The sequence below is a fragment of the Helianthus annuus genome, chromosome 2, assembly GCF_002127325.2.
Source record: "Helianthus annuus cultivar XRQ/B chromosome 2, HanXRQr2.0-SUNRISE, whole genome shotgun sequence".
Lineage (NCBI taxonomy): Eukaryota > Viridiplantae > Streptophyta > Magnoliopsida > Asterales > Asteraceae > Helianthus > Helianthus annuus.
The window spans coordinates 27,360,460-27,376,323 of NC_035434.2; the positions used below are offsets into that span (position 1 = coordinate 27,360,460).

The following is a 15,864-nucleotide window of genomic DNA, read 5'->3' on the forward strand; positions in this document are numbered from 1 at the left end:
CTAATCGAAGTTGCTGAATCGAACCTTACATGCTGATCGAACCTTACCTTCCCCGCTGTAACCGGAACAGAGCATCCATCATCATCATCGTTTAAAGAATGTGTATCTGGGAACAGTGTGAATGTGGATGCGACCGTTCCTTTTGCAGCAGTGAAGAAGAGATGGAGAGTGGGAAAACGGCGTATGATGAAAGTGAGGATGTTTAGGGTTATTTAAGTTTGGGTATTTTAACATATAACCCCCTCCATCTTCATTAGTTTATATTTAGTCCTCATACTTGTGAATTTATATATATTTTTTCAGAGATATATTTATATATATATATATATATATATATATATATATATATATATATAAATACATAAATTATGCATGGTATAAAAATTACCGCTATACCACCGCTATAAACTATATATCATATAGCGGACCTTGACCGCTATCCACTATTTTACCGCATTAACTGCATAGATAAAATGAAATCAAAATTGAATTTTATGATCATAAACCAAGATGCTTAAAAAATAATAAGAATGTATATGAAAAGAATGACGTAAAAATGAAAGATATAAAAAGAACCATCTTGAAAAGCAACAACGTTGCAGAATGTAGGTACAACTTTATTTGCCTAAAAAATTATAATCTTATATGTGCATGATTCAAATTGTTGGAGTCAATTAAACTACATATAGATGTGGTTCAAAAAACTTATACGTAAACTGAATGGACCAATACTTGAAAAAGGCACCTGCAGATATACAAAACCGAAGATTATTTATATAATCTTGAATCCTTGCTTCTGCAACAACTTCAGATTTAACAAGGGGTAGGGACCGAAATGGAGCATCTGGTGCTACATTGAATACCTCTTCGGTGATCCTTCATATAAACATAGAAAAAGATTAAAATAAAATGATAGATATTGTTGTTATTTTTTAAAAAAGAAAAAATAGATTACTGTGTGTTGTCCGGGTGACAGTCTGTAAATTTACAGTCTGTTTACTTCGCCTTTTGGCGAGTAAACGTTCTACTTAGGGCCTGTTTGGTTGACAGGAATCCATAGGATTTCAAGGGAATTGGAATTTGAATTCCATTCCTTTGTGTGTTTGGTTGGACAAATTAGTTGAAGGGAATTGGATTTCAATTCCAACAAAATCCCTTATTTAATGGAATTCAGATTCCTTCTAAATTTCAAAGGAAAGTTTAAAAAACCATGGGAATGTTTCCAAAGTTACGGAAATAACCCCTTGCCTCTTTCATTTTTGTCTAAAAACCAAAAATAATAAAAAAATCAAAAAAATTCTAAAAAATCCAAAAAAATAAAAAATCTAAAAAATTCTAAAAAACAAAAAAATAATAAAAAATCAAAAAAATAATAAAAATCCAAAAAAATTCTAAAATATAAAAGAAACTCAAAAAAATCAAAAAAAAAAAAAATAATAAAAAATCAAAAAAAATCTAAAAAAATAATAAAAATCTAAAAAATCTAAAAAATTCAAAAATTCTGAAAAATCAAAAAATTCTAAAAATCCAAAAAAAAAAATCCAAAAAAATCTAAAAAATCAAAAAAATAATAAAAAATCCAAAAAATTCTAAAAAATTCAAAAAAATCAAAAAAAAATAAAAAAATCCAAAATATTCTAAAAAATAAAAAAATAATAATAAAAAAATCCAAAAAATTCTAAAAAATCCAAAAAATTTCTAACAAATCAAAAAAATAATAAAAAATCTAAAAAATTGTAAAAATACAAAAAAAATTCTAAACAATCCAAAAAATAAAAAAATCCAAAAAATTCTAAAAAATCCAAAAAAATTTAAAAAAATCTAAAAATTCAAAAAAATAATTAAAAATCCAAAAAAATATAAAAAACAAAAGAAATTCAAAAAAATAAAAAAAAATATAAAAAATCTAAAAACCCCAAAAAAATTCAAAAAAACCAAAAAAAAATTTAAAAATAAAAAAATAATAAAAAATTCTAAAAAATCAAAAATATTCAAAAAAAAAATAATTTTTGAATTTTTTTGGTTTTTTATAATTTTTTGGATTTTTTTATTATTTTTTAGATTTTTTTGGATTTTTTTATTGTTTTTTAAATTTTTTTTGGATTTTTAGGATTTTTTGGACTTTTTATTATTTTTTAGAATTTTTTTGATTTTTAGAATTTTTTTTGGTTTTTAGAATTTTTTGAACTTTTTTATTAATTTTTAGTATTTTTTGATTTTTTAGAATTTTTAGAATTTTTCTATTATTTTTTAGATTTTTTTTTTGAAATTTTAGGATTTTTTGGATTTTTTTATTGTTTTTTTGATTTTTTATAATTTTTTTTTATTTTTTATAATTTTTTGAACTTTTTATTATTTTTTATAATTTTTTGAACTTTTTATTATTTTTTAAATTCTTTTGAATTTTTATTATTTTTTATTATTTTTTAGATTTTTTTTTGATTTTTTCTAAATTTTTTTTATTTTTATAATTTTTTGAACTTTTTTATTATTGTTTAGTTTTTTTTATTTTTTAATTTTTTTATACTTTTGATATTTTTGGATTTTTTAGAATTTTTTCAAATTTTTATAATTTTTTATGATTTTTTATGATTTTTAGATTTTTTTTGAATTTCTATAATTTTTTGGATTTTTTAGAATTTTTTTGAAATTTTATCTAAGATAGTTGTTTTTAAAACTTTTGCCAATTGTTTATAACTAGGGGTAATTTTGTCTTTTTAGCTATTTTTAACTTTTAATTCCATTAATACATTTATCAACTAAACACATCTATGGATTTGAAAGGAATCCATCAAATTCCAATTCCATGGGGATTCTGTAACACCCCGTGTTTTCGAATGTCAAAGTCAAAGTCAAAGTTCAAGTCAACTTTGACTACTTTGGCTATAATTAGTCTATTTTACGTTTTAATTGTATTATGTGGAGTAAGTGTTGTAATCAAGAAAGAATCGAAGTAATCAAATGTTTGATTGACGCGAACCGATTTACGACTGTGAATAGTAGGAAGTAACAATGCGATAAAGTTAACTAATCAGTAATCGAACCGATCTAACCATCATCGAACTCAAATCTCGAATTATACGAACTTTGGTTGTTGTTGTTATACGTGTGTGTGTGTGCCTTATGTGTTACTTGTGCGTGTTTACTTTATGTTTTGTGTGGTGATCAATCGAATCAATCGAAACTCGAATCGAAACTTGAAACTCAAATCGAATGCAATCGAAATCGAATTATGACGAATGGTAACGTAAGGATAGTATGGAATGTAGATGATTGTATGTTAGATATAGTGGTTGGGATTAAAAGTAATTTGAATAGGAAACTCTATCGTATTTGTATCGTCTTCAATCGAAATCAAAATATCGAAAATCGTCGCACTGAACACTCGAACCAGGCTGATTGATCGATCAGGCTGTCAGCCGATCGAACAGCCCAGCCGATCGGACAGACTGTCCGATCAAGCAGGCTGTCCGATCGGGAAGCCTGGCCGATCGGCCAACCCTTTCCTCTTTTGGAGCCTATAAATAGGGCTGTCATTGTCATTCTTTCCACTTTTGGAAACTCTCTGACCGACCAACTCGTGCTCCTCACCTTTTCTCAGATTTCTTCCGATTCCGGTAAGTTTTCATCCTAAATCTTGTACTTCTTGATCAGAACATGCTCCTACACCTTTCTATCTTTCAAATCTTAAATTCTAACCGTGAAATCACCAAGATCTAAGCATTCTAGGATGATGTCATCATGGTGTTCTTCAAGAACATCATGTTTTGGCCTTAATCTACCATGAATAGCTCGGATCTAACCGATTTCCACACAAACAAGCTAAGATCTATCACGGATCTAAACATTTACGTGATGTAAAGGATTGAAAGGAAGATTTCCAACTTTCCTTCAACTCTTTTACATTCAATGCCTTCAAACCGGTAGAAACGGAGCTTGAGCCAACTCACTAATCATTACAATGGTGGTGCGGTTCAAGGTTCGGGTTCTATCAACGAGGTTCACCGACTTCAGGTTAACGTTAAACCACCGTTCCGAACCGTTCATCGGCCGGACTTGGGTGATTCCTATCCGAGCAGGGGAAAACAAGTAAGGACGAAGGTTCTTTGTTCAGCTCGTTGTCAAACTACCTCAATATAACATCAGATAATCGGAACAACCAAGTGTTAGACGAACAGGCCGACCAGGTCAGGATGCTGGCCGAACGGTTAGGCTGTTCGAACGAACAGCCCAACCGATCGGACATGCCAGCCGATCGACCAGGCTAGCCGATCGGCTAGCATAAGGCCCCACACTTTGACAAATTCATGAAGTATAGTATTGAACGAGGTGATGTTCGATCGAACAACTGTTTGACAACATTACTCCTCGGATCATGAGATCCTATGCTTCAACACTTAGTCGATTTTCAATTCGTTTGAAGTATTGGAATGCCAGCCGATCGGGCATGCTGTTCGATCGAGCATGCTGTTCGATCGAGTAACATCCTACTGAGGACTGCTACTGAAATTCCTAACCGATCGGTTAAGCCGACCGATCGAACAGACCGTTCGATCGATCGACCTGAAAGGTAAGAACATTTCAGTGTTCTCAAATACTACAACGAAAACTTCAAAAGGTCAAACCATCATACACAAACACATCTTACTCAAAAGGAAGAAACAATCCACTCGAACAGTCCAGCCGATCGAGCCTACCGGCCGATCGAACAGACTGTCCGAACGGACAGGTTCTCCGAACGAACAACCCGTCCGATCGAACCTGCTGTTCGATCGACCAGGTTGTTCGACCCGTCATCACCTGTTTTCATTTTGCATGTTGCTCATCGTTATGCTATCGAACTATTCAGGCTAACCCTACTCCCAAGTGCTCCCTTCAATCCATCAATCAATCGCTGTGAGTATACTCGATCCCTTTTTGCTTTTAGCACTTTTGGGTGTTACATACGTTACTTATCAAAATCACAACCGAACACACTATTCAATTATTTGAACGCTAACCGATATGCATGTATTACGTGACTAAATGAATGTTTGTTGATTGTGTTTACACGTGGAGTGCTGTCTACCTGCCTTAACGACGTAGTACTATAGTTTGGACTCAGCACCCGTTCACACGGGGGTTGTTAAGGACAATTACTTGCATGGATTACGGTGGTAATCATGCATTGCGAACCGTCTCAGACGGTCAACCCGCAGTCATTGGTATCGATAGATCCATGTCGATAATTAACATGCTTCGTTTTCCTCTGTGTACGTGCTGGTTATGCGTAAACTATTTTGAACTCTATATGCTATTATCAAACTTGTATCCTCACCTTTACATTTTATGTATTGAATGTATTTTAACGTATGTGACAGGTGTTTAAGATGTTTGCTTGCTAGGAAAGCGAGGCTAGAATAAAGCTCTAGAGGCCCCCAACAAATAGTTGTCTGTCAGGAAGAAGCAACTAGAGTATAGTTGTCTGTAGATCTTGTCAGGCTGGGTCTTTAGGAGCATTTGAACAATATTTATTCGTTTTATTTAAATCTGAGTTGTCGGAACAGAATATTTGCCTAGTTGTTATCTGTAATAGTATATTGTATTATTTGGGATACGGTATGGGACGTATCATTTAACTGAATAATATAAATAGTTGTTGTGGAAACTTCTGGACAATCTGCTTCGCTCAGTGCCATGCCCCGATGATTCCGCCATCGGTTGGGGTGTGACAGATTCCAATTCCTACACATTCCGCGAACCAAACGCCCCCTTAGGGTTTGAAGAGCCCTAATTGAAATAGCCTCAACGGTTTCCACCCATATCCTGTACAAAATACCCCATTATAGAAGTAAATCTTGAGCAGCATTTGGTACTCAGTAATTCGCTGTCCGACTTTGAAAGTTTTTATGACATCGTGAACCAAACCATTAGTAACGGTATTCGATTATCAAAAAACCGATAGTTTTTATGTCCCCGTGAGCCAAACCTTTATGTCACTGTGTACTTCTTTTTAAATCGGCAAAAAGCTTGGTTCCGGTTTATCAAGGTTTACCGGGTACCGGTACCGAATTTCCCGTATCGAATTTTTTCGGTACCGGTACGGTACCCACTTTTTGGCATTTTCGATACCGGTACTGATGCAGATTATATTAATATTTATTTTTATTATTTATTTAGATTTCAATTTCCTATTTTATCGTATTTGGTTCCTAGTTACATTATGATTTTACCCTATAAGTAGGGAGCTAGGGTTTATTGTTTATTTAGTTTTTCGGTTGATTATTAATATAAAGAACTTTGTTCTTGGAACCTTTGGTTCGATTTATCGTCTTTGATTAATCAATTGTTCTTGAGCCATTTGATCGCACTCAAAACTGCATCAGGTACTTTCGGTATCGATATCGGTACTTTCGGTATCGGTACCAGTTCGGTACGCTAGCGGTAAAATACCGAATTTTACCTTCATATACCGGTACCAGTACCCAGTTTTGACCAAGGTTTAAAAAGGCGGAAACGGGTATCGAGGCGTTTTCCCTTAGCCTCACGAGGCGTAAGCCTCAAAACATTATTAAAAAAATTAAAAAAAATCTATATGTTGGTTACTCTCATAAAAAATCTATATATCTCACTGTATTTTTAAGGATCTTATGTTGGTTACTTCATCCGTTTTGTAACTGCAACGTTATGTAAAAACTCTATTAACTAATGCAAGTGCGTTCAATATAGTTGAACTGGGATTTTACGATAAGTATCTTCAAGAAACACAAGGGTGACCCACATTGCAAAAACCTTAGTTCCGCACCAAATGGCTAGATGTATGTTAGTTTATGCACCTAACAATCTTAGAATTTTTTGCATAAATAGGTGGTTTGAACCACAAAAGAGTGTTATTAGGTGGGTAAACATTTTGTTTTTAGATTTAGGTAGGTTGTGGTTCCATACAACGACTTTCATGAAGCAATTCTGCTAAATATCAGAGTTTCTGCAAAAGCTGCAAAAAATGTTGAAGGTTGCTGTTTGATACAGCGACCTTCTAAAAGTCGCAGAATCATACTACAAGCTTATTGAAGGTTGCTGTTTCATAATACAAGCTTATTGAAGGTTGCTGTTTCATACTACAAGCTTAATAAAGATCGCAGAATGGTGTCACAAGCTTATTAAAGTCGCAGAATGATATTGCAATGTTGATATGGGTTCTGAAATTTGAAATGTTACGTTTTATAACCCAACTACACATAAGAGATGCACAACAATTCGTGTGTTGTGAACAACATACTGTGTTTGTTAAAAAATATAATGTTGAAATTTAAATTGTGTCTGTATGATGTTCTTTATTAAAAATGTTCGTTGGTTGATATTTCTGCCGATAGGAAAATTTGGTCAATGTATAATGATTCTCTTGGATCATTCGTCATGATGTTTTTCTTAGTTTTAATTTTCGTATATCAAGTGGGAAGATCTTGTGTGGAGGAGAAAGATTATTCTCATCTACCATCTCCTCCCGTAAGGTGTACGGAGATAATGAAATTTGCTGCTATGGATGCGTCAACGTCTGCTATTGAGTCTTATGAAAGATTTAGCAGACGCTGAGGCATTTCTCATCTACCACCTCCTCCCGTAAATTATTCTGCAACTTCTGGTGGGGGCATCACCCCCGTTTTCGGTAGGAGATTTAGATCCTATTGTAATGTTGTTCGCCGAACATCACCAAGGTTGCAGAATTCTCAGCATCCTTAACCTTCGACCTCTCATTTCCTTTCGCAAAAAAAGTTGCATCAGGAAGCTCGATATATGAAGAAATGGGACGGGTTTAAATTCACTGTATTTCTGTTCTAATTGGAAGCCCGGCAAACAGTCTTGCAATTAGAAATGATTTGTTAAAATAGTACGAAGTGAACATTGTATTTCTGCCTGTATGTAATTAAAATAGTACTACATTTATGTAATTTGCGAGTTTGATAGATCCTATTGTAATGTTGTAAACCTTTTTAAATTTTGTGTTGTATCATGCCTTGTTGTAAACCTAATTTCAATGATGGTTCAAAAAATAAAAATTAGAACCACTTCAAATGAATAATAAAATCCGACTAACTGATTAGTTGAAACAATAACCATTTCAATGTATTTAAAGTTGTTTTAAGAGAACTACCATTTTTACTTTTTTGAATATTTAAAAAATATTATTATATGTATATTCATCCAGTAGATGGTGGGCTCCACCAACTATCTTGTTACTCCAACACTATAAATACTAGTTGTATTAGGTTCTCAACCCACTACACAACCCACTAATCCTTAACATTTCTTAACAAACGAAATCCAGCTTACACAACCCACTCATCCTTAACATTTCTTAACATTTCACTTTCTTAGTTAATGGATTCTTTTCGGCCATACCTCGTAAGACTATATTGGGGTGGTGTGTTTTCCTTTGTTAACGGGGCTGTTCAGTTTGACCAATCCATGCTAACAACCTCTTTCCTTATGTGACATAAATCGTCGTATGACGAATTGGTGGATTCAATCTGTAATCATGTTCAACTTCAGAAAGAATCGGTGCGCCTTTCATTGTTACTAGGGTACACGTTTCAGGGCATATCTCAGACAACAAAAATTTTCAACGATGATGGTATTGCAACAATGAACTATTTAGCCGAAGTATCGGAAACCAACTTCATTGCCGAGATCTAGTTCAGTGGGAGGCAGTCAATCCTGTCCAACACATGAGTTTCACAAACCTTCTGCATGACATTACACAACGTAATGTTGTTGACACCCAAGATTCTGATGAAGATGACGAGGGATACGGGCAAACAACTCAAGAACACCACTTGATGCCTCCTGTTGATAACATAGTAGGTCCGTCCTCCCAGTTTCTAGTGGGTGACAACAATAATGACGGTTTTGATGATTCGGAAAGTTGCAGCACCGAAGAAAGTTCTGAAAGTGAAGAGGCACCACCATCCGACGATGGTACTTCTGACGACGAGGCTGCAGTCAACCAACACACTGAGTTGACCCTGGCTCAGCCGAGGCCTATCATTCCAGCGACACATGACGACCCAGACGAGGACGAGGAACTTAGGGATTACATGTGTCCGGATTATGAAGATAATCCAATGGACGTATGGAATCCAAAAGTAAAACAGATACGTCTCGGCATGTATTTCAAGTCAAAACAGGAGGTGGACCTTGCTATCTGAGAATGGAACATTCGCCGTGGAAGGGAAATTTTTGTGATGGATAGCAAACCAACTTTATACAAAGTTAAATGCTACACGAGAAACAAAAATTTTAAAAACCCTTTCCCTCATGCTCCTTTGTGTGAATGGCGTGCAACGGCATCAAAACAGAAACACCAACACCTTTGGCAAATTACCAACTGGGCGCCTGCCCACAGTTGTTATTCCACGGTGGTACGCAACAACAACGGGTGCCTTAGATCTAAGGATATCGCTGCACACATCCTGCCACAAATTCGTACAGACATTGCGTTGAAGGTGAAACACATCGGGACACATATAAAGCAAGCGATGTCTGTCGATGTTACGTATACGAAGGCGTGGCGTGGACGAAGAAAGGCAATTGAGAGGATATATGGAACCTGGGAAAGCAACTTTCAGGAGCTGCCAAAGTACGTGTTACGGCTTCAGTCTCGAAACCCTAGTACGGTGGTTTCATGGTTTCATCACCCGCACTTAGCTCCAGGACATCCAACATTCAAATATGTTTTTTGGGCATTTGGTCCTTCTATTCGCGAGTTTCATCTTTGCCAGCCTGTCATCTCTGTGGACGGCACACACTTGAAAGGAGGGTACCGTGGTAAGTTGTTGGTTGCGGTAACCAAAAACGCCAACAACTACATAATGCCAGTGGCGTATGCTCTAGTTGACGAAGAGACGGTTCATAGTTGGTGTTGGTTTTTCCAAAATTTGAGAGAATACGTCACCAAAGACTGTAACAGTGGAATTTGTGTTCTATCAGACCGTCATGCCGGGATAATTAATGCGATGGAGAACCTTCTGGATTGGAGGGAACCAAACGCCTACCACCGTTATTGTCTTCGGCATGTCAGAAGCAATTTTAGTGGTAGGTTCAAGACCAAATCTCTTAGGAAGCTGTGTTGGATGATCGGGAGCACAAGTCAATGAAGAAAGTATCTTTGGGCTATGAGGGAAATGCAGGTGTTAAATCGGGGTGCTTGGAACTACCTGAACGACATCGACAAAAGCAAGTGGACTATTGTTCATGACCGCGGAAACCGTCGTTGGGGTAACCTTACGACGAACATATCTGAGTCTATGAATAACGTCTTACGGGAAGCACGACTGCTGCCAGTAAAAGCCTTGATTCATTATACGTTCACCAAGGACGTATCAGAGTATGCTCGCCACGCGCAGATGGCCCAAAGCTGCAATACCCCTCTACCCCCTCGAATTTGGTCCAGGTTTAACAAGTTGCATTCCGTAGCCATGCAACATGAAGTGTCCGTCTACGATGTCAGAGAAGGTCGTTACGCGGTGGTTTCAAGGGAAGAAACCAATGATGACGGTGGAAACGAGTACACCGTTGAATACAGACGCCACCGGTGCTCATGCGGGAAATGGCAAATGCTTAGATTCCCTTGTTCCCATGCTATCTCCGTTTGCGCTTGGAGGGGTGAGCAACCACATGACGTTACCCACTCCATATTCCACACCACCACCTATCAGGAACAGTATAGTGGTCATTTTTTCACCCTGGGACACAAAGATGAGTGGGAAGAAGCGGACTGGACAATTCAAGGGGACCCTTCGAGGGTCACAACACATCGAGGCAGGGTTCGTTCAAGAAGAATTCAAAACGAGATGGATGTTAACTACCACGATGAACCCCAGGCACGTCGATGCAGCAGATGCGGAGAAACCGGGCACAACAGGAAGACCTGTGGCTGACGTTAAGTTAGTATCTTTTTGTGGTTTTAATGTTAACTGTTAGGTGTATCCTCCTATGTTTTGTGTTTGGTATTTCTGTTTGAATTCTCAATTTGTGTAATTTAACAATTAAGACATGTGTTCCAAAAAAATGAGTTTTTACGACTATTAATTTAAGAAAAATTCACAAACACAAAACACAAAACACAAAATTCACAATCTTTTACATTGACCATCACAATAATATAAACATCAAAGAACATTACGCGGTTTATTTTAATTTAGGAGAATTCACGAACACACAATACATCTACCAATACAGGAACCCCTAAGTCACAAACGACGGCATCATCTGATAACGCATTCGAGTCATGCTCTGGAATCAAAAGGATGAATCAGAGTCGCTGTCAATGTTGCGATATCGTTCCCATGGATCATCACTAACGACGGCATCATCTGATAACGCATTAGAGTCACGATCACTGTCGTATTGGTGGTAGCACAAGCTATGGTAGATGCATCCAAACCTACATATCGGGGGGTATGGTTCTAAAACCCTTGACGATGCAGGGTTAGGGTTCTGCACAATCCAAGGACATTGAGGTCGTTGCATAAAGGAGGTAGGATTTCGATTTTGATGTTCAACATATGGTGGTGGGCGAGGATGTTGGTCGAGGGGTGAAGCGGCAGGACGGTTCGCCTGGTGTCCAGCGAAGAGCAAAGCACTATTGTCATTGGGAAGAGGATTACCGGAGTAACGGAGGGATTGTGGGGGGAGCGAGTTATTGTTGGGTTGTGGTACAACAGAGTTACGAATAGGTTGTCGTTCAACATTTGCAGGGTTTGGCTCCCCTTCATGTATATGCAAATGAAAATGAATGTGTAATTCGTTATCACCATCTGCCATCCGAATAACTAGTGGGGTGAGGTAAAGATGTGAAGACATATTTGGGTGATAGGTGGTATTTATAGACAGGAGAAGTATAGGGGTGGGTAGTTATTATAATACTAGTAAAATAACCTACTGATACAATAAAGTATAATAACCTTCTTCCACTAAAGAGATAGAAAACAACAAAAAACTTTCAAGTAAACACCACTACAACAAACATCATGATAGAAAAGGAGCAACCCTATTTCCAATGGCAGTCACCTGTAGATGATAGTTCCGAGTCTGACTCTTCTCCAGAATATGGGTTGTGCCAAACACAGGACCAATCTTCTTCTTCTTCTTCCTCATAGTTCCAAGCTTCCTTCAGGACTTCTGGGTCGTAATCCTCCCCCGGGTTAGGGTTGAAATCAAACTGTTGATTGTCATAGGTCTAAACTTTTTTAACAACGGGGATTTCTTCAACCTGTTCATTTCTTCCACGAACGTCCTTCTATTTCGCCAGTTGCTGATTCACAACTGCACCGGAAGACGATCCTCCTTCCTCGACAGGTTCCGATTTTGTTGATTTCTTTCCTTCCTCCAGAACCGTAACCTTTGGGGGTAGTTCCCATTCCAAAATAGCTTTCATGTCTTCTTCAGTCAAGCAATTGTTTTGAAAGTGGGAGAAAGGAGGTAACCGTTTCTTACCATTGCGCTTATCCATTACTACGAAATGGTATTGCAAAGAAGAGTGATGAGGTGGTACCAATGGAGGGCCTTTTATAGATGAAAGAACGACCTACTAGAAGATCTCTGTATCAAACATCGACCTAGTATAACATCTCTGAATGAAACAGCGACCTAATATAACATCTCTGAATGAAACAGCGACCTAGTATAACATCTCTGAATGAAACAGCGACCTAGTATAACATCTCTGAATGAAACAGCGACCTAGTATAACATCTCTGAATGAAACAGCGACCTAGTATAACATCTCTGGATAAATAGTCACTCATACCCCCCATCTCGAATTGCACCAACGACACACAACAAATGGGGCACCCGGAAGACTCATTATTGGAGCTGGAGGAAGTCCCTGATACCCCCCCCTGAAAAGATTCCCAGAAAGATATGCTGGTATTATTACCCAACAGAAGAGTCTAGATCGTGGTCAAAAAATGTAATGACGTTCTATCATAACGGAGATTCTTCTTTCTGTTATAGCGGATTCCTTGGAAGGAGACAACTCTGGTCCGAGTTTTGGGGTGCCATACTTGGATACGAGAACTACGGTTACTTGTCGCCACTGGTAAGGAGTATAAATTATTAAAACCCTCCGAAAATTTAGTTTTATTCTTATGTTATAAAACTTTCACCGTTGTAGCATGTGTGTGGGTGGGTGACGAGAATGATGAGGTTCAGATGGATTTTAATAAAAAAAATCCAAAAGACTAGAACAATTGTTTCCATGGACGATTCTCCCACCTCAATTTCTCGACCTTTTGGAAGAGAATCCTAACCATCGTGCGTTACCTTTTGCTATTGGATTAAAGGAACATTACCCTCCATTTTGGGACATCGATACGGTAACACTTACATCCTCCACTGTATATTTTAAACCAAATACGTTTAACTTATTTATTTTTGTCTCAGGTTTATATTCTAATCTGTGTTGACCTTCAAGACTGGTTCATGGTTCGTGTTGATATGCAGACACTTCACCTTACTTTGTATTTTACTGGGACGTGTACTTCAAGTGTTTCTGATGGGTCAAGCTTGATTCAAGTTAGGGTATACCCAACCCTAATAACATTTGAATCGTTATTCAAAAAATTTTTGGAAAAAATTGCATACTGGGAACATTCTGGACGCCCACATGTGGAAAACACAATGGTGACACATACTGAAGTTTGCCAACATCAAAAGGAAAACCCAGGACCAGATTCAGGGGTGTTAGTTTGTATGTTGTTAAGTAAACTGGTTAATGACGAAGACGTCGGGATTGGGGGAGATCTTGTCGAGGCTTGCGCGAAATACAGACAAGAGAAGCGGATGAGTTTTATGCAGCTCGTTTTTCACCCCCAAAACGAAAGGAAACAACCTCTGGCGAGACAACGCCAATGCCCCAGGTCCTTATTCACCCTTACATGTAATAAAACGTGTAATTGTTTATCGTACTTGTATTAAATTATTAAATATCAATTTCCACTTTTGTCGACAAAAAGCCAAAAATGCCTTTTTGGCCGTTTTGCCCCCCCTCAAAACGAGAGGAAACGACCTCTGGCGAGACAACGCCAATGCCCCAAGTCCTTATTCACCCTAGCATATCACACGAAGAAACCCGGTGATGGCAAACTGCGACGCACCGGTGAGATAACAGACCCAGAAAACCAAGGTTGGCCCTTTTTGACAAAAAGCCAAAAATGGCTTTTTGGCCGTTTTGCCCCCCCCCCAAAACGAGAGGAAACGACCTCTGGCGACACAACGCCAATGCCCCAAGTCCTTATTCACCCTAGCATACGACACGAAGAAACCCGGTGATGGCGAACTGCGACGCACCGGTGAGATAACAGACCCAGAAAACGCAAGGTTGGCCCTTTTTGACAAAAAGCCAAAAATGGCTTTTTGGCCGTTTTGCCCCCCCCCCCTCAAAACGAGAGGAAACGACCTCTGGCGACACAACGCCAATGCCCCAAGTCCTTATTCACCCTAGTATACGACATGAAGAAACCCGGTGATGGCGAACTGCGACGCACCGGTGAGATAACAGACCCAGAAAACACAAGGTTGGCCCTTTTTGACAAAAAGCCTAATATGTCGGAATATGAGGAAACATTAAATTTTTATTATAAAAAAAGTACGAAAGCACAATTCATAAACAAAAACAACATTCATCCTACATACAACGCCATCTATAAAGCTCGTTAGCCATGTGGCGACGGTAGTTGATACAACTCTCTTCTACGTCAGTTTCATCAAGGAGCGACTTGCATCTTACAAGGTTCTCCATCATCATACAGACAAGCACCCCTGAATTAGCAATGTTACCATTGTCCCGAGGCACACCATCTTGAACAAAACCAAATGAAACTTTTTTCTTTGTGCAGTATCTCGAGTTTCGCCAATAGTGGATTTGGTCAAGAAAATGCTTGAAGAAAATTGGAAAAATGTCCATCGCGTGTTCAACCAGCCGTCTTTTTTCATTTCCCCATCTTTTATCAGTCCAATATTGTGTTATTTCCATGTTAAACATATCAACACGGAATAGTAACCAGTCCTCCTGACATCATTCTGCGATCTTTATTAAGCTTGTAGTATGAAACAACAACCTTCAATAAGCTTGTAGTATGAAACAGCAACCTTCAATAAGCTTGTATTATGAAACAACAACCTTCAATAAGCTTGTATTATGAAACAGCAACCTTCAATAAGCTTGTAGTATGATTCTGCGACTTTCAGAAGGTCGCTGTATCAAACAACAACCTTCAACATTTTTTGCAGCTTTTGCAGAAACTCTGATATTTGGCAGAATTGCTTCATGAAAGTCGTTGTATGGAACTACAACCTACCTAAATCTGAAAACAAAATGTTTACCCACCTAATAACACTCTTTTGTGGTTTAAACCACCTATTTATGCAAAAAATTCACAATCTTAAAAGAATTAACAAGCAGGTAGCAAGAACTTACATCGTCCCAAATTTGAGCTAGATCCTCTGGCGTTTGGTGTTTTGCCCTCTCAATGTCAATAAGGGACTCCAACGGCTTGTGCTTCAACGGAGAGAATCCCGATGCAAAGCTTGAAAACGTGTGGGAGCCATGCGAAACCGATTTAAGAATGTCACCTGAAACGCAATGCCCTACTCTGGGTGCTCTTTGCACAGAACTGGTGAATAATGACTGATTTATAGGAAACGTTGACTGATAAGTACCAGAATAACTTCGAATCGAAGAAAGAGCACGTCTTGAGAGCCTGGCTGCTACACGTAGCATTGTGCTTCTCTGTTACAAACGCAATGTAAAAAGAAGACAAAATTCTTTCAGTTCTATCCATGCAAGAACATGATCAAAGAGAAACGTTGTTTAAAATTTAATCC

At 37.6% G+C, this 15,864-nt stretch overlaps 1 protein-coding gene across 1 annotated transcript; it reads left to right on the plus strand.

The window, feature by feature from the left end:
- Positions 1-9,221: 9,221 nt before the first annotated feature.
- LOC110887995 lies at positions 9,222-10,133 on the plus strand. Its single transcript, XM_022135548.1, has one exon. The coding sequence runs from the start codon at positions 9,222-9,224 to the stop codon at positions 10,131-10,133; it is 912 nt and encodes a 303-aa protein (XP_021991240.1).
- Positions 10,134-15,864: the final 5,731 nt, after the last annotated feature.